The 21,177-nt window shown below is 34.8% G+C and overlaps 1 protein-coding gene and 1 pseudogene across 1 annotated transcript; one reads left to right on the forward strand and one right to left on the reverse strand.

Annotated features, from left to right (window-relative positions):
- The first annotated feature begins 4,218 nt into the window (after positions 1-4,218).
- LOC138311465 (uncharacterized) lies at positions 4,219-5,390 on the forward strand. Its single transcript, XM_069252808.1, has 2 exons — positions 4,219-4,493; positions 5,183-5,390. The coding sequence occupies exons 1-2, from the start codon at positions 4,219-4,221 to the stop codon at positions 5,388-5,390; spliced, it is 483 nt and encodes a 160-aa protein (XP_069108909.1).
- A 3,933-nt stretch (positions 5,391-9,323) lies between these two features.
- Positions 9,324-15,876, reverse strand: LOC138311466 (uncharacterized; annotated as a pseudogene).
- Positions 15,877-21,177: the final 5,301 nt, after the last annotated feature.

The raw sequence follows: 21,177 nt of genomic DNA on the forward strand, positions 1-21,177 counted from the left end.
CATGACGTGCTAGAAACTACCAAAAAGAGAGATTCAGGAGTTGTCAGCGTACGGTACTAGAATATTTATTTATTTCAACTTCAGGTCACATTCATGGTTTTGGGATTTCTCTCTTTCCTGTGGCTGTTTATTTTCCGTTTATTTTATCAGATAAATGTGCTATCAACATCTAGGATTTAAGGATGGTCTATTACATTATCAGGTTTTATTTGTCAAATCTGTTGGCATAGACAAGTAAACGGATTCAATGTTGTACAATATCTATTGGTTAATTATTATTTTTTTATAAATAGAATTCGAAAATATTATTAATGAATGTCTCCGCTTTTGTAGTTCCTACGAGTTGTAGTGAAGCCAGACATGGTAGTCCATCTGGTGTTTACCGTGAAGAACCGTGACCAAAACTACAAAGTACTCAGAGAATGGACGAGATCATGGGGAGACATTCCTCTAAAATGTTTATAGTTTTTTTTACATGTACAGGCTGTAGGTCTAGTCATTCTTCTGGTTAATATTACTTACCAACAGAATATCTCGCCAGAACGCAAACGGGAGTCCTGTACAGCGGTACAGACAAATGACCTTCTTGAGGAGGCTTTACCTTTGATTCACCGGCATCAGGAGGCCGAGACTGAATCAAGTAAACTTCAAATGGATGAAGTTAAAGATAAACTTAGAGATTTACATGACGTGCTGGAAACTACTAAAAGAGAGATTCAGGAGTTGACAGCGTACAGTAATGGGTTATTTATCTATTTTCAATTTCAGGTCACCATTCATGGTTTTAGGATTTCTGTATTTCCCCTGGCTATTATTAGGATGTTTATTTTCCGTTTTTTATCAGTTAAATGTGCTGTTAACAGCTAGGATTTAAGGATGGTCTATAACATTATCAGATTTTATTTGTCAAATCTGATGGCCTAGACAAGTAAACGGATTCAATGTTGTACAATATCTATTGGTTAATTATTATTTTTTTTATAAATGGAATTCGAAAACATAATTTATGAATGTCTCCGCTTTTGTAGTTCCTACGAGTTGTAGTGAAGTCAGACCTGGTAGTCCATCTGGTGTTTACCGTGAAGAACCGTGACCAAAACTACCCAGTACTCAGAGAATGGCGAGATCATGAGAGTATAGAGTTTGGGGAGACATTCCTCTAAAATGTATATGTTTTTTTTACATGTACAGGCTGTAGGTCTAGTCATTCATCTGGTTAATATTACTTACAAACATATTATCTCGCCAGAACGTACACGGGAGTCCTGTACAGCGGTACAGACAAATGACCTATTGGAAGAGGTTTTACCTTTGATTCGCCAGTATCAGGAGGCCGAGACTCAATCAAGCAGACGTCAGATGGATGAAGTTAAAGATAAACTCAAAGATTTACATGACGTGCTGGAAACTACCAAAAAAGAGATTCAGGAGTTGTCAGCGTACGGTATTGGGTTATTTATCTATTTTCAATTTCAGGTCACATTCATGGTTTTAGGATTTCTGTATTTCCCCTAGATGTTATCAAGGTGGTTTTTTCCCGTTTTTTTATTAGATAAATGTGCTGTCAACAGCTAGGCTCATTTAAGGATGGTCTATTACATTATCAGGTTTTATTTGTCAAATCTGATGGCATATACAAGTAAACGGATTCAATGTTGTACAATATCTATTGATTAATTTATTATTTTTGTAAATGGAATTCGAAAACATTATTAATGGATGTCTCCGCTTTTGTAGTTCCTACGAGTTGTAGTGAAGTCAGACCTGGTAGTCCATCTGGTGTTTACCGTGAAGAACCGTGACTACACAGTACTCAGAGGATGGACGAGAGCATGAGATCATGGGGAGACACTCCTCTAAAATGTATATAGTTTTGTATACATACAGGTTGTAGGTCTAGTCATTGCAATGTCCGTCGGGACATGGCAGTTCAGTGTAGTCTGTTGAGAGTTCGGAAGCACATGAGGGAGTACGTGGTCACTAAGTCAAGGGTTGTTAACGGTGAGACGATAACGGAGAGGGCCGTTCGCTCTACTACGTGGGAGGATTTGGACAGTGAAAGTGATTAGATTGTCGTTATTTTTCGGATAAACAGATGCTGCGAATTTCAGTTATTTTTAAGGACAACTCAGATAACTTTAGTGAGTGATTATGAGGTTAACTTCGTTCATTTAATAAAACTTATTGTCGGGACGACAATCGTGGTGAAGAGGGATAAATGTAGCGTTTTCAGCTGTTTGAAAGTGTTAAATCATGCGTGTCGTGTGAGTGTGTTGTTACAGGTTGTATATACACCTGCGTTTGGGTTACCCAGGTAGTGCTGCTCGTATAAAAACATGTGTGGACAGGTAATCGGGCTCTCTATCCGAACCAAGTTGGAACTGAAAGAGGCAAGCTCGGTGTTTGGGCGGTTCGGAAGCTGCGTGAGCGCGGTTCGCCGCAGGACGAACGGGGCTCATCATGTGCAAATGATTAAACGTAAGGTTATAACCGTAAGAGTTACTTGCTTTGATTGTATATGGTCAAGTACAAGTACATGTATTTTTAACTTTATATGTCGTAATATTATAATGTATGTTCCTGTATATTAATTCCATTAATAAATTGCCGAAATGACTGAACCCAAAATCCGGATTATATTTCTACCTCAATATACCCTCCGGTTACAATATGCTCAAATTCGACAGTGAGAACACCCTACTTAACCGTAGTAGCTATATAGACTGTCAGTACTTTGACAGTTAATAACGGTAGTTATGGTATAAAACGGGAAGACCGCAAGACCAGTTCCGCTACAATTGAAGGTCGCGGTGTTTAGACGAAATTGCATATATTGAGACAAATTTTTAGCTCCGTACAAATTATAATAAGCCAAATCGGTACGTCAAATGTACTTGTATGATTAAATGAAGTTGTTTGTAGTTGTATTGTAACCGTTGACACATGATGTTGATACTTAGTTGATTCTTCGAATGTTGAATTTGCATCCATATTAAGGTCATACAAGAGTAATATTGTAGGGACGAAACAGTATCATTTCGTGACCGAAAGTGTTGCGTACTTTTTGTAGGCGTATCGCCCACCACACCTAGCCCAGGCCCAGATTTTGTAAGTTGACCATGACAATGGTGAAGTATGAATGAATGCTAAATACTTTAATTACATGTGAATATGTGCATGTGGCTACCGGGAGGGCCACATGTATCTCTATATATATATTCTACTTTCACTTTCAGTTATATCGTTTGTTTCTAAACTGTCCTTTCTTTGGGCCAGGAAACTATAAAATGACATATACGCTATCTACATTAAATTTGTTGGCATATACCAAGTTCACCGGGGCATGCTGCATTTTTTCATAAAATACATACATTTCTGAAGCTAAAACTTCAAAAATCTTCTTCTGAAATTCTGGAACTGACAGAATCAAATACTCTTCATAGATTGAAAGGTCTTAAGGTCCTTGACTAAAATTGTGAATAACACACACCACATACATGGGAGGCCGTCCTTACATGACCATAGCTGTTAATAGGACGTTAATTAATCAAACAAACAAACAAACAAAATATATATGACCCAGGCGTCTCATCTTTCCCCTGGGGACGGGGTCAAGTTTACTATAGTTTATATAGGAAAAACACATTTATGAATGTTATCTGCTTATTTTTCATAGGAAATTAGTCAAACTTGGTTAGAATTATTAGCCTGAGATAGCATTTTATCGTCATATCTATATTGGTCCTGGCCGACCCCCAGGGGCGGGTCCAAAAAGGGTCAAATAGGCTGAAACCTCATGAATCTTTTGCTGAATTCACAGATTTGATTGAACCAAATACTCATCATAGATTGGAATGTCTTCAGGCCCTTTACAAAAATTGTGAATTTCATGGCCCTGGGATCTCAGATTTTCCCCTGGGGAGAGGGTCAAATTTAATATAGTCTATATAGGAAAAACACATTAATGTACATTTTTTGCTTAGTTTAAAGAGGTAGTGTAATGGAAATGTTCCTTTATTTCTTCTGAAAGAAAATTTTTATCCAACAAAAAAAAAAGAAAAATATTATGAAAATCGATCCAGAAATATATTCAAGATCGAAATTTGCCCATTTGCACCTGTTTGAAAAACAATGAATGCAACTTCCGTTTTGGCTTCGAAGTAAAACCGGAAGTATCATGACGTCATATGAGCAACATTCCGCCGGTTTTATTACAAGATGTCCGATCATAGCAGTGAGAGCGACGAATTGGAAAGTTTTTTTGATGATTCAGGCGAGATAGAATTAACAGACATGGAATCAACTAGTCAAGCAGATATCCTACCATATCAGTTCGAGCCAGAACGAGATATAGAAGGTGATTATGATCATGAGCAGAACAACGACGTTGTGCCAAACATGGTTCAAGCTGACCAGGGCCCGACTCCTGAACACGGAATGGTAGGCCAATTTCTGTTTTACTTTCATAGGCCTATCGAGTTTAAAAGAGAAACGTAAGTTACGTAAAGCTGTGATATTGGGATGTATGTAAATATATTTTAAAGTATGTTTTTACCGTATATTAGACACAAAATAACTATAGGCCACCTACTTTTATACATATCTTAATGTTTTATCATAGACTTCTACTAGACCAGATACATGTACATTGTTCACGTACAAGCGCGTTGCTGTAGGTCTAATAGTAGTATAATGTACCTCTGAACTGGGCATTTCTGTAGTATTTTTGTACTTCATAGATTACATCACATCTTCTTTTATACAATATATACATGTACATAAAATATTTAGATGTAGACTACGTGCATGTATTGTACTTTATATCTGTGCAGTCATCTTATGGAAAATCCAGATATATGCCTAAAGGCATGTGGTATATTATTGTATATCTTTCAATTTCCCCATGTGTGAATCTGCATCAGCAAGATACTTTGGCCTCGAGACCAGACTTAGGCAATAAGACAATAAGACAGATAGATGTCTGGTGTACACGCTAACATTATTCATTTGTTATTACGTAACTATACCTGTTGCATCATAATCGTGTTATTATATGTGTGTCTTACGATATTTATGACATGGGCTGGCTGGGTGGGCCATTTATGTGATAAATGGCATGTACACCATTGTAGCCATTGTTAGATCATGAAATCATATATACTATAATTGTTGTAACTTGAAGATGCAGATGTGGAAACTGTGTGGCCATGCCAACTGTAGCAGAGAGCCAGTGTTGCAGGGAGATAGAGAGGAAATCACAGAAAATGGAAGATTTCGAATTTGAAAACGACCTGAAGTGCATTCTAGACCATCCAGGCTTTAACCCAGTTTGCCTCAACGTTTATTTGGAAACGGCATACTACCAATACCAGCAGCAATATGGAGGATAACATAAGACAGATGAACAGTAAATAATCGTCATTTTAATATAATGCAAATAAATAATATGACCTTTATATTTCGATGTCATAAATCTTTTTAAATTTTACATTCAACATTTTTTTTTAAACTTATACAGAGATTGAGTGATTACCGTATTCGACCCTGTCACCTCGCCATTGTGATCGTGGTTGCAAAATTCTCTTACAGTCAATTTCCTCTGCTGATTGGCTTAGAAATTGCTCGCAGATACTAGCGCTCCTAGCGGCAGTGTATTCAACAAGTTTGATTTTACTGGGAATTTTAAATAGCAAATTTTGAATATGAAAGTTACTGAAATAAGCATATCTGTAACGTTGAAATAGGAATAGTATATTACGGCTTTCATATCCTTACTATATACACTATCCAAAATATTCTGTTTGAAAATTTTCACCTGAATTGTTTACAAAGGAACTAGACTTTTCGTCCCTAAAATGGTGTTTACAATGAATGAAGACGTTTCGTCCCAAAATGCTTCGCTCCGAAGCTGGTTCCCCCCAGACCTTTACTCCCTATTAGTGACAGTTATCGCGCAACGGAAAAAATGAAATCAATATTTCACCTCGAACATTAAAATTGATACCATAATGAATTTTGTAATTTGAATCAAATTTGTCTCGGAGCAAATACATTTCATGGCGAAATGGAGATGCATTTATCACGGCTGTGTTATGGCACATGACCTTCATCCGGAACTCCTCGGGGAATAGATTCTCCCGATAATACCCGATGAGTTAAGGATGACATGGACGTAAAACTACAATGGAAGAAAGACAACTCTAACAAAATTTTGAACAAAGCTTAGTCTATTGATAAAATAGCACCTGACAGACGGTGAACATTTTGTCCAAGGTGGCGTAAACTTAAAACTTACGGCAGTTAATAAGGTATGAATATTTACCACATCCATAATTATCGATAATTTTATAAGCACATGTATAAATATCAGATCATATCTATATACTAAAGCACGTTCAGAGATTACTTTTAAAACATTTTAGTTATTTTCACCACAGGAGCTTGACGTTCTGATCATATACATACAGCATATTCATTAAACTAGGTAACACTAAGTAAATTTTTGGCCGAATGACATAAATCATGTATGGAATGTTCATATATCTCGAAGTGTAGTTTTTGGACTACTAGATCGACGAAAATGCCGATTTCTTTTTCATAATTCTTCCGTAAAACGGCACTTAAAAAGCTGTTTCAATCTGTAACAAATGTAGAGAAAACTGTTTATTGTTTAGCAATTATCCTTAGTTATATTTTACCAATAAGCATCAGAGATTAGCAATTAAAACTTGCATAAACATATTCCCGACTGTCACTTGCATTGTGTGATCACTTGAGCGGAACTAATCTCTACCACCTGGAACAGTCTAACAAATACAATCGCACAAAAGCCCACATGATCACTGTTTTAGTGCGATTACATCTTAGGGTGTGAACAATGTTAGTTTTTTTAACTTTTCACTCAACAAAATAGACTTTACGCTTTTCATGATCAGCACCATTTTCTGTATTACTTATTAAGTTACCACTGTACCCATGCATACGTGTGTATATTTATACTTCTTTGTCCACATTATATAACAACTGCTATATTACAATCAATTTATGAAGGACAAAACTCTTACATGTAAGAACAGGAGGACTGAAGAACAGTGGGAATTAAACTTCAATAATATTTCCTCTATGCTGGTATTGCTATTTATGATTAAAATGTTTAATTATATGATATTAACCTTTTCAGTAATTACTCTGTTAATACATTTATTGTTTCCTTATGTTTTACAGAATGTCAGCATGCATGTATCATTTCAACTGGAAACAGTCTAGGAGAAGAATTGTGTGAACAAAAAGAATAATTTTCAACTGTGGAAGCTTAATGTTGTAATCATTTTCAATCCGAAAATAATTACTATCATCATCTTCAAATTCCTTATTGTGAATTTAACTGTAATATGATTTAAGCATATACCCGATATTTGTTTATATTCTATGACATGTACATTTTGAAATGAAATGAATAAATAAAAGATTATTTAAATCTAAAACACAATATTACATTAGCTGTTTATATTTTTTTTGTCAAAAACATATTAAGCTTATCGTTCATAACACGCTAATCATCACCTTCAAGACAATTTAATGAAAATCAATTAAACATTAATTTGTATAACACAGGTTGTCTTATGTTTTCCCCGCCTTGACTATCAATGTTCCCTGATCACTCTGAAAGTATTGATTTTCACTTTTTTTCGGTCACCACATGAACTGCTTTTAAATCAATCACACCAATGAGACATACATTTACTGCATTCATTATAACACTGTAAGGCAATGCTGCAAGATCAGCGAACATTGTTGATTTACCTTGAATATCTACATGCACAGTATGGTACCATATGTATCAGGAGAGGAGAAAATGTAGCGGCAAGACCGGGATTGGATCACGGGATTCTCTGAACACTAGCTAGCTGAGTGCTCTACCGACTGAACTACCTGGTCATCGATAATCGACCCAGTCCAGTCCCGCTACACTCCTCCCTCCTTTTTTGAATACATACGAGACCCTTTCAAACACCACAACCGTTGGTTATTTAGTTGGGTGCAAATTCTGTAACAGGAGAGAAGAAAATGTAGCTCTTCCGACTGAGCTACCTGATCACCGATAATCAACCCAGTCTGATCCCGCTACAAATATTTATCTGGTTATTTTATCTCCCTTCCTATTTTCAATCTACCTTTATGACTTAGAATCTTACCTGGTGGAAGATTTTGTCTTACAAATCTTGACAAATTATGCACACTGTGATTGTAGCAAGCTAAACTACGTATCCGCTAGCTGATTGCTGTTGATTGTTAATGATCTCAAACACACTTTTTACTTATTGTGCCAATTTAAGTAAATATATCTTACTATATTCATGTGTAATATCTCAAAACATTGACATGTGCATGGAGTACGGCGGACCAGACCGCCGATGTTTTGGACATCTGCTAGATATTTCAGTTTCAGGTTACGGTGGCCAATAAAAGAAAACAAACACTATGCGGTTTTCATATGTTATTTCTTCTAAATACAACACTTTTTGTGCAAGTTGTCAAGCATTTATGGGGAATATTTTGCACTGAAATTGTCACCTTCATACATCGGTTTTGGGACTCCCTGGACATTGTTTTCCCCCATTTGTTTGATGCGCTAAATATACTGAAAGTAGGTTTTTTAAGCATTTTCAGCCCTAAAAAGTACCTGCTCAAATTATACCAGTTTTTACGGTATATGATATTGGAATGTATCCCAAACTTTTTATCATATTATTTGCCAATAACACTGTTATGATATCAGAAATATCTGATGATCTACAAGAAATATTACATGAATTTAAACAATATTGCATAACAATGGAACTTAGAACTTTAATGTCAGAAAGATAAAAATTGTTGATAATTCTCAAGACGTAAATCGGTTACAACAACACCAGTTGATGTTATTGGAATACAGAATTAGATTTATTAGAATTGTTTACATATCTAGGTACAGAAAATATAATGTTAATGGTAGCGTTTTTTAAAGAAAGGGAAAAAACCTGCTGAACAAACAATTAAATCGTGGTGAACTAAATAAAGGAATGTATCTCTTCCTGTTCATCTTAAACTGAAAATATTTGATTCACTTGTGATGATAGTTTTATTATACTCATCAGAGGTTTGGGGATTTGGAAATAAATAAATAATTGTTAGAAATAACTTCTAGATATATTAATTTTTTGTTAACAACATTCGCTGAAAGTATAAGAAAAGGTGGTACAAAACTATTGGAGAGTCTAACAATGTTATCCGGTTTGAAATGAAGTTCGGATGCTAGTTTATCAATCAACTTGCTGTTTTACAAAAGAATAATTACAAAACTTGTTAAAAGTAGACCAATTGACCAATTTATTAAAAAATCACATGGTGATATTGATAAGTCTTCTAGAGGACAGACATGTTCTATATTTAAGACATTTTGGCATAGAAAAGTATGCCTCTTGTCTTTCTCTGCTGCAAAACAATACTTGTTAACTGATACTGTGGTCCCAGGAACTTGATGACAATAGTCATTAAGAATGGATATTTTCATTAACATCAAATTAACAAGGAAAATGCTAAAGGTGTTATAAAATCATTTGACATATAACATCATAGGAAATATTAGAATGGGCTTCCAAGATTTTAGTATGTGTCTCTTATTTTACACCTTGGTGTCCAAGGAATCCTCAAAAGTCCAAACTGGAAGGAACGCCAGCCAAATTGATTTCTTATTGTACAAAACTACAGTAGTATTGACCTTAGAAATATATGCCTCCTATCATCGAGACCGAGCCATTTAGTACTTTCAGTACTTTGATTTCCTTCTTCTGACTTCTGGGTCAATGTCTGGATGAGCAGTCAGGAAATAGATTCCCATGACCATGATGGATGTTTTGGATGTGGTTTTCCAGAGAAACCCACTTGGCCCACATTATATTACCCTCACCAGGTGGTGTTGACGCAGCGCACCAAGAAAAGTGGTTTGTTAAGGACTTTATCCAGTCTGTCACCTTACCACAGTCTTTCTCCTTTGCCAGAGAACTTAAACAAACAAACAAACAAACTAACAAAGTTTTTTCTTGAGACCTAAAATGAAAGTGGTCATGGATGCTAAATCATTTTAATTTAAGCAGGTATGGTAGGGAGTGATAAATTAATCCGTATAGATATATGTAGACACACACATATATATATATGTAAGTAAATACAATGGCAACCTTCCAAATTCGAACTTAAGAGTTCATCAAGAATAAATCAATTGATATTTCTTTATTTGGTTAGAATCCTCTCATTACATGACAACTTTACATGTTACTTTAAACATAAGGCAAACAATCATTAAAATTCATCATGTCATTATACTCACCCTATGATACATGCCAGACATCATAGTAATGGTCAGTTGTTGGCAAAATCTCTCTAACCCACTTTTGAATCTATATGTGCCTGTCTGTTACCAGGGCACCAACACTCAATCCTCTCTCCTTCAACCCTCTTTCTCCATATTGTTGCTACTTTTTACCTCGTTACTCTGAAACATATCAATAATACAATTGTATGTTATATTTTAAAGAAATTGAAATAAGTTTATATTGAATAAGAGGACCAAGGGTCTAAATGGTCATCTGATAACATTTACACATTTGAATGGGAAATTGAATTTAGTTGAATTATAAGTTTTTTTTATAGTTAATATTACTGACTTTGGCATGCGTCCTGAATTTTGGACAGGATTGTTTTTTGGAGCGTCTAAATAACTAGTTTTTCACCTATACACGAAGAAGACAAATAAAAAGGTGAATTATACAGAAGTCATGTTTATAACTTTTCATGACACTTATAGATAAACACATACCTGTACTAACTGGATGTCTATTACAACACCATCTTGAAGGTTCATCAAGCCATAAGCCCATACTTGGCACTATGTCCTGGTGTGTCAGCACGGCCATCACCTCCTAACACCAATGGTGTACCTCGTGCCAAGGCATCCTGCACATAACGGGTTTGTTTGTTTGTTTGTTTGATTTATTAACGTCCTATTAACAGCTATGGTCATTTAAGGACGGCCTCCCATGTATGCGGTGTGTTGCGTGTATGTTGTGCGAGGTGCGTGTTTTGGGAGACTGCGGTATGTTAGTGTTGTGTCTTCTTGTATAGTGGAACTGTTGCCCTTTTTATAGTGCTATATCACTGAGGCATGCCGCCGAAGACACCAAGCAACACACCCCACCCGGTCACATTATACTGACAACGGGCGAACCAGTCGTCCCACTCCCTGTATGCTGAACGCTAAGCAGGAGCAGAAACTACCACTTTTATAGACTTTGGTGTGTCTCGGCCAGGGGACAGAACCCAGAGCCTTCCTCACAGGGGCGAACGCTCAACTCAAGGCCAAAAGTGAGGCGGTACCAAGGGAGGCATTAGGAAAGATAAAGTCAGTTAGGAAGAAGAGAAAAGATAAGATCCTAAATTTAGTCGCCTTTTACGATCATGCAATAGGGGCAGCAGGTACAATTCTAACGCCCTACCTGCAGGGCCAACACACAATAACGGGACTGGTGACTGTCTAGCAGAAGCTGATTGCAGGAAAAAGGTAGTAACATGAAGGTTTGTTTACTTACATGAGAAATGTTCATAAACTGAAACATTCGGAGTGCTTTTGTTGGAATTGCTCCAGAGAATAGGGTGCTTGCTGACATAGCTGAATTCACAGATGGAATAGCCCCAACAAATGGCTGACTGTACCAGTATGTAGGGAATGTACATGAAGCGCAAACAGTCTCAATTTTCACTAAAGTACACATAACATGTTTTATCTCCCCATGAGATTCATTCCCACAGAATCGACAGACCTGGAAAAGTTCAATCAGGTTGGACTCACAGACTTTGACTTTTCGTTCACCTGATTGTCCACTGGGAAAGTCCTCACTAAAACACAAAAGGAAAAGAAAATTTATTTCTAAAAGTTATAAACTGTGAACAGACATTTGATCATACCATACCTTGTTAAGCTACAGTATATTTTTTCAGTATTAATTTCCTCCATCCCTTAACCTGACACATCCTTACTAAATGACTCTGGCTGTTACATTACTGTAATTCATGTAAATTTGCACATTACAGAGTTATCTGTTCTTATGAGTAGGTAATGATTGTGAAATCATACCAATATTATTGTGCAATGGGAGCTATTAACAACATTGTACCAAAATTATCGTACAATGGGAGCTAACTTTTCCGAAACTATTAACCAGCATAATGGTATTTGTAAACAAGAGGCTCAGAGGGTCTGTATTGCGCACCTGGATTTTTAGCCAATTTATGTTCTGAATACAGGTTCATTGTTTCTTTTCTAATTTTAAAGTAAGAAATTTAAATATTTACCTCTATTTCCCCAATCACCTATCAATCCCCGACTCCCCACCCCTCCTGTCCCCCCGGGGAGGGGGGGTGTTCAGAGTCAAAATTTATGCAAACTCTGTTCTCCTTTCCCCCTTTTGGTTACAATCTATGTAGAACTCTATGACTAGTAGCTATTTAAAGGAAATGTTGACAGACGACCGGATGGTGGACGACGCCATGGCATAAGCTCATACTGTATCTTCGTAGTGTATCTTGTAAAATATTTGTTTTTGTATTCATATAAAGAAACAACAATGTAAATTTATAATATTGGTTTCAATGACACAATGTTATTTTGTACAAATTATATTTTCTTTCTAATTACATACTCACTGGCTATCAATGTCACTGTCTGATGAGTTATCTGGCAAAGATGGTTGATATAGAGACGCATCTTCATCAGATAATGAATTAAGGGTGTCTACACTATCCACAACTGATATTACAGGACAGGACTTTTGGTGCAGGAATAGGAGGCTCCGGATCAGTAACTTTTCCCCTTGGCTCACTGGGCAACAGATCACACTGTATACCTATACTTCTTCAATCTGATTAAAATACAGATCCTTATTATCACTACGTTTGATAAGAGGATCTGAGAAAATCCCATTAGGGGTCATGTCCAGATGACCTTTAAAAATAGCCAATCAAATTGCTACTTGCAAAATTTTGACAGTGAATTTCATGGGACGAAATAGTTTGAAAAACTGTCAGAATTATTTTGGTTTATGTAGTCATCTCGTCCAAAGAGCACAACAAAGGTAATTTTGTATGTATAGTGGGACGAAATATCGTTTTCAATTGATGTAGCAAGGTTAGAAAATGGATTGGGTATGAATACCACGTGGTATAAAGGTCATCTGGATGTGACCCCCTATGGGATTTTCTCAGATCCTATATTTAACAAAGTGATTGTAAGGATCTTTATTTTAATCAGATTGATACTTCTTATACATGGTGAGATGTCAACACCTATACTTAAAGGAAAACAGATGTAAACATTCTTATTAATTGTCTTTTTTTATATCTTTGTAAAATCAATTGCAATAGCTGGTGTACAAAATAATACTAAGTCCATGTGTTGTGTGCAAAACAAAATAGATATACGATTAATAATGTGGTACAGTAGAATATATCAGACATAAGCTTACATTTGTAAGTGGCAATGCGAAATAGTTTAACGAGCACTGAAATCACTTTTATCATGTATAATACAGTATTCTAAGAGGAGCTTTCAAATTTCCTTACTGGTAATATATAATTCGATAAAAATTTATGAGATCTATATCAAATACCTTATAAGCATTAGATTACAGTCATCAGAAAGTTTAAAAACTAAATTATTATCCCCCGCCCAACGAAGTTGGCGGGGGATATACAAATGGGTTCCAAGCCCTGCAGGTAGGGCGTTAGAATTGTACCTGCTACCCTATTGCATGATCGTAAAAGGCGACTAAATTTAGGATCTTATCTTTTCTCTTCTTCCTAACTGACTTGATCTTTCCTAATGCCTCCCTTGGCATCGCCTCACTTTTGGCCTTGAGTTGAGCGTTCGCCCTGTGAGGAAGGCTCTGGGTTCTGTCCCCTGGCCGAGACACACCAAAGTCTATAAAAGTGGTAGTTTCTGCTCCTGCTTAGCGTTCAGCATACAGGGAGTGGGACGACTGGTTCGCGCCCGTTGTCAGTATAATGTGAACGGGTGGGGTGTGTTGCTTGGTGTCTTCGGCGGCATGCTTCAGTGATATAGCACTATAAAAAAGGGCAACAGTTCCACTATACAAGAAGAAGACACAACACGAACATACCGCAGTCTCCCAGTCCACTCACCTCGCACAACATACACGCAACACACCGCATACATGGGAGGCCGTCCTTACATGACCATAGCTGTTAATAGGACGTTAATAAATCAAACAAACAAACAAACTGATGTGTTCAGGTTCTTTTTAATCACAACTTTTTAGTTTCTGTACACCATAAGGGCATCATTCATTGTGTTTAATCCTTTACATAATGTAGTAGTACTAGGTTGAAGTTCTTCTGTCCTCAGTCTTGTGTTATAAAGAATGACTCCACCCTGAAAGACAGGAAAATTATTTTTTTAAATAGACTACATTGCACAAAAAACAATCCTTTTGTTTCCAATCAAATTCCATCATTTAATCGGTCAATCCTGGTGAGCATACTGGTAATTAAGAAAAAATAGTTTTATTAAAAGTCTATAATTGACATATTACAAAGATATATCACATATCAATTCCAGCAGTGCTAGTCCACTGAACTTCGACTCAATTAGTAACTTTCTAATGATGGATGGTAAATATATATAGCAAAATTGAGACAACAAGAGATCCAAGAAAGATCTTGGCATCCAACAATGAATTATCTATGTTTTATATAGTGGACTGTTACATATCCATCTCTGTCAGGCTCTGTTAATATCTCGACAGGGTACCATCCAGCTTTCCACTGTTGTCTTGGCCGGCGCCTTTCCTTTAGCAATTCAATGGAGTTAAGATCTCTGAAAGAATTAAGACTACTGTTTGAAAAAAATTGGGTGTACATATATGTGTATACATGTATACAGTACTAGTCATCGAGATATTCTCAGTATACAATACAAATTAAAATATGGCCTGTTGAAACACACTTTAAATTTTAACAGCCTAAATCTCTAAAATCCTATTGTTTCACGAAACACTTCTCGTCAATATCAATTTAGCAATATACCAGTAACTATATTCTGAGTGAAGGTTTTTTGAAGACAAGGGTCTAACCATCTTTATTTGAAAGATAACTATAAATCACACATGGTCCCACAATAAACAATTAATACACTATATGCATTAATAATAGAGTGCAATCAAAAAAAATAATTTCATTACTGTACGTAACACTATAATAATCGTGATACATTTTTCGTCTTGATCTCTTTCAAACTTAGTATACATTATATATGATTATGGTATGAACTTGTGTCTCCCTGAACAGATTTTTGTTTCAAGAATATTTAAAATTTTTTGGGTACAAACGGTTTGGGACATAAATTCATTGAATAATCTTGTTGATTTGTGTCTGTTTTTTCAGGTCATTCAAAATGTCCTGTCCAGCACAAGTGTATGCTTCAGTAGACAGAGATATACCTGCAGAAGCTTGTCATCCTAAAGGTTACCTTAGAACATAACATTTGAAGAAGGCGAACACGTTTTCAAGCATTATCCTGAACAGCGAACGACTTGAGAAAGACTCTGCATTTGGTGGCGATGATGCTGAAAATAAAAATGAAAGTTAAAATTTTTCAATATTATATTCAAATTTACAAGTAAAAATTGTTGGTGTTAATAAATTATATATCTATAATATAATTTTTAAATCCATTGATGCCCTTGGCAGAATACATTAATGTAATAAAGTTACTTTTTAGTCATTGACAAATTACACTGTATAAAATATTTACATCATACCCATCTTAAGGGGGACAAACTACACAAAAAAAAACATATGAATATTTTATCAATTCATATGACATGTCATGTTTGCTCATAAAATGTAATTATTTTGATGTTTTAATAATGGGAAATTCTTCAATTCATGATTAAGTATAAAAATTAAATACTCAAAAGTCATTTGAAACAAATTTTAAGATGATCATAGGAACATAATGTTGGATTCAAAAGAAAATTCACAAACAGTTTACTATTGTTAGAGGAACTGGAAAACTAGTTATTTAAAATATATGATTTCTTACTTTACATCAATTAACAATTATTTTGATAATTAAATTAATTATAATCAACTATTTGAAACAATTATATCAAACGTTTACTGAGAAATATCTGGAAAAAAAGAGGTCATTGCAATGACAGCCAATTAAATTGTTTTATTTCTTTAAATACATGTAATTAATGATTTAGATTTCACTGGCCCATTTAGCCAACATATATATGCTTATGTTAAAAACATGCGTCCGTACGGACGACGGAACCATAGCAAATTTTCATACAACAGGGGGTCCAAAATTTATATTTCAATCTAAACATTAAAGAACTTATTTTTTGTCTTGCAATAAATAAATCTCGTCATGTACATTGCATGAGGGTTTTTTGATAACACATTATATTTTCATTTGTCTAATAACATGATGTTTTTTTGAAAAGTTTTAAAAATTGAAAGTATTACTTAAATTAAACGGAGCAAATAGGGTAAAAGAAAAAAACATTTTTTCCAATACACAAAATTTTTTTTTTTTTTGATCCTTATATTAAAAAAATTGAATGATTGAAAATCGTACACAATTTCAATAATTCATGTAAAATACATAAGTGATTAATTTCTTTTTCAATGTAATGCTTTACCTATATTATTTGAATCACTTAAATTAAATTCTGTATTTTTTCCTATTCATGATAAAGGTATTAAATATATATTTGTATATTTTTTCATTTTCCTGATACATCGAAAACATATAGATTTTGTAAGTGCTCTTAATGAGAAATAATCCAATTGAATAATTATAAATTATTCATTAATTAAAATTTTTTGAATATTTTCGTCTCCTTATATTCATTCAAATAATGAATAAAGAAAAAAAATAAATAATTGTTTGATTTTTTTCAATTATTAATTAACTAATTAACAGCTAAATGTAAAAAACTTCCCATGTCAATTTTCTTTCCGTGCATTTGTGTTTTTTTCAAGTTTTTTTGATTGTAAATAGTGTGGTCAATTAATTTAAACTGTATAAGAAATACAATTTCATGTGTATTCTGTCTTTTATGAGTGCAATATTTTTGATTTTTTAGTGCATATATTTTGGTAGCAGTGAATTCCGCCAAAATCAATGAAAAAGCAACAATTGTTAATTACCTGTCCATCACATTATACTGACAAATGTCAAGAACCATTTCAATTTAATCCTTTGTTATGAAATTAATGACAAATTGTTTCATAAAAAACTTATTAAAAAAAAAAAACATGATAAAATTAAAATAAGGTTTTACATTACATTGTCATCGTACATTGGCCGCTCATACAGCGAACATTCGTACAAATATAAGAAAAAAACTGAAAATGTACCATGTGAAATTCCTTTAACACGCGAGTTCAAATTTAGAATTGTTCTTTTATGGATAAAATAATGACACTTTAAAGCGAATTGGAAAAATGTTGTTTCCAATCACAAATTACATATTATTTTATTATCTCAATCTTTATGTCCATTTAGTTTAAGTTTTTTCAAATAATTTTTTTTAACGTCCTATTAACAGCTATGGTCATTTAATTTTTAGAATATCTTCATTAATTTTAATATTAATTTTTTTGTATGGTTTTGATATTTAAGATGCGTGTTTTTAATAATTTGGTTATGATTTCATGTCTCATTTGTTGTGTCTTCTAAACTTGTATAGTTGAACTAGTATTTTTATTATATATTGTAAATATTTTAAAGCTGACATTTCATAATGGTATTGATTTAAACAAATTTTTTAATACACCCCAAAATTTAATATTTTACAGAAATTTCTTTAACTGAATATTCCCCCCCTGTAATTCCTAATAATCTAATAACTGGCTTAAACTGTATTCATTCAACGGTTTATTGATTGATTGTCTGAAAACAGCTATTTTTTTACTATTACTTTTCTTTCCACCAATTGCCATTGTTAAACAAAAGGGGGGAAACAATAATTGCAGTTTAGAATGTGTTTTAATTATTAGTCTAAATTAAAACACTATTGCTATAAAATTAGTTATTTTAGTTAGTAATTTATGTCAGTGAAATCTTTAATTCATTTAAAAGTTTGATAATATTTACAAAATTTATGATTAACTATGAAAATACTCAAATTACAGAAAAAAATTAGTGATTGATTTTCAACCCTCTGATACTGAATTAATCAGAATTGACTGATTCTTTCCCCCTTAAAATTATTTTGATTAGCTCACCTGTCCGAAGGATCCAGCTCTGTGAGCTTATAAATTCAAAATTAGTGTTGAAGCTGAGTCGTCTTGTCGACCTAGGATGTAATCCTGTTCTTTAGTCAAAATCGACTTCTTCTGGGGGGAAAATAAATTTAAGATTTCAACAAAAATTGACTGGTAGCATCTTATTATACTAATAGAGAAATTGTACACAAATTAGCTGGCTCATTCCCCCCCCGAGGGGCCTGATTATTGCCAAAAGGGGTCAATTTGGCTACTAATTATATAAACGACTTCTTCTCTGAAACCAATCATGGGGATAGCACCCATAATAGCAATGGTATTTTCATCTACATAGGGTATAGCTGATTCTTTTAAGTCTCAAAATTGTAAAATGATATGGCTGACTAAATTGGGATTCTCCCCCTCTTGATTAAAAGGGGGGGAAATGTTTGGCTAGCTGATTTGGGCTATTTCCTATAAGAATTATTTTCTCTGAAACTATTTGCTAGCTATTATTTCCATAATGCAATGGTAGCATCCTTATTTGGGGAAAAATTGTACAAATGATGGGGCTTCCCCCCCAATTATATTGCCTGAGGGGGGGTCAAATGGCTAGCTGATTATCCCCAATTTGGCTATTTCCATATAAAACGACTTTTCTCTGAAAGCATGTGATTAATTCATAAAACAATTGGTAGCTGATTCATATTCTTATTAGATAGGGGATTCAAATTGTCTACAAATGATTCTCTGACCCCCCGGGGGCCCTGAGGGGGAAAACTCAAAAGGAAACAATTTGGCTATTTCCATATAAACGACTTCTTCTCTGAAACCAAGCATGGGATATTTGATAATGCAATGGTAGCATCCTTATAGGTTTAGCTGATTGATTCAAAATTTGTACAAATCTAGGGGGGAAACTGATAGTGTTTTCTGAACTTGGTTAATCTAGGGGGGTCAACTTTGGCTATTTGATATAAACGACTTTAATTCTCTGAAACTAAGCCCTGGATAGCACCTCTTTTAATGCTATGGGGAAAACTATCTCTAAGCTGATTTGGGGATTCAAAATTGATTATAATTCAAATGAAACTATTGGCTGATTCCCCCCGGGGGGCCTATCTAGGGGAAAAAAATTTTACAATTTGGCTATTTGATTATAAACGACTTAATTCTCTGAAACTAAGCATGCTGATCTTAGCCCCCATCATGCATATGGTATTGGGGGGAAACATTATTTATAGGGTCCCCCCCTTTCAAAATTGTGCAAATGATGATGCTATCTGGCTGTGATTCTTTCCCCCCCCCCCCAGATAGGGGGAAACTATTTGGGGCTGATTCTTTCCTCCGAAAGATTAATTTAGGGGGCTATTGGCTATTGATTTCCCCCCTCTTGACTTCTTGGGAATATCTAGCTGAAACTACAGCTACGGATAGCACCCATAATACAATGGTATTATCCTTCTAGGTGGGGAAAAAATTGTGCAAATGATTTTCCCCCGGGGGGGGAAAAAGCTGATTTTCCATTCCCCTTGTTATATCTAAGGGGGTCAAACTATTGGCTAGCTGATTTTTTTCCCCCCTTCAAATTAACAGGGGGAACTATTCCTCTTTTCATTTATCTCTTGATTAATAGGGGGAAAACTTTATAGCTGATTCATTCCCCCCTACAAATTTTTTCTTGCATTTTGAAAACTATTGGCTAGCTGATTCAATTTTGACATCTTGATTATATTCTAGGGGGGACAAAATTGGCTAGCTGATTCTCCCCCCCTCTCGATTAATGAGGGGGGGTGAAAACTATTGGCTAGCTGATTCCATTTCCATCTAAATGATTATTTCTAGGGATTGCAATATTGGAATGATCAAAGCATTTACCATCAACTAACTAGCTATCTGATTATTGGGGTTTGATTAATTTGAAATTGCTACAAATGATATCCCCCCCCTCTTGATTAATCTTAGGGTGAAAAAACTATTGGCTAGGTGATTCTTTCCAATTCTTGATTAATTCTAGGGGAATTACTTTGTCTCTGATAAATCCCCTATGTATTGGCTAGCAATATTTTTTACTTGATTATCTAGGGGAAAATTATTGGCTAATGATCTTTCCCCCCTATTGATTATTATTTAGGGGGGGAAATTTGATTCTTTTCCCCTTCTTGAATATTCTAGGGGGAAACTATTGGCTAAAATTCTTTCCCCCAATTATATCAGGAACCTATTGGCTAGCTGATTCTTTCCCCTAAATTGATTAAAATCTTGAATTTCTAGGGGGAAACTATTGGCTAGCTGAATTCTTCCCCATTCTGATGATTATATCAGGGGGGTAAACTATTGGCTAGCTGATACCAAGTGATTTAATCTAGGGGGGGAAAACAATTGGCTAGCTGATTCTTTCCCCCTCTTAAGGGGCTACAAGCTGATTCTTTCCATCAAATGATTAAAAGGGGGTCAACTAACTAGCTGATCCCCCCCAAACTCTTGAATTTATAGGGGGAAACTATTGGCTAGCTGATTCTTTCCCCCTCTTGATTAAGAAAACTATTTGCTATAGCTGATTATTGACCCCCCTCTTAAGATTTATATCAAGGGGGGAAATATTGGCTACTGATTGTTTCCCCCCATTTAGGGGGAAATAAATTAATTCCTAGGGGATCAAACTATTGGCTAGCTGATTACTGATTATGATTAAATATAAAAACTAAAATTGCTATTGTTCCCCCCCTCTTGATTAATTCTAGGGGGAAACTATTGGTAGCTGATCTTTCCACTCTCTTGAGTTATATCTAGGTGGTGATAACTTTATGGCAAGCTGATTCATTCCCGCGGGTAAAAAGAACT

Source organism: Argopecten irradians, unplaced genomic scaffold (assembly GCF_041381155.1).
Source record: "Argopecten irradians isolate NY unplaced genomic scaffold, Ai_NY scaffold_0027, whole genome shotgun sequence".
In the NCBI taxonomy this organism is placed as follows: domain Eukaryota; kingdom Metazoa; phylum Mollusca; class Bivalvia; order Pectinida; family Pectinidae; genus Argopecten; species Argopecten irradians.

Coding starts and splice junctions, on each gene's coding strand:
- LOC138311465 (XM_069252808.1), top strand. CDS start 4,219: ATGTCCGATCATAGCAGTGAGAGCGACGAATTGGAAAGTTTTTTTGAT. Junction 4,494..5,182: donor ATCGAGTTTAAAAGAGAAAC/GTAAGTTACGTA, acceptor TGTAACTTGAAG/ATGCAGATGTGGAAACTGTG.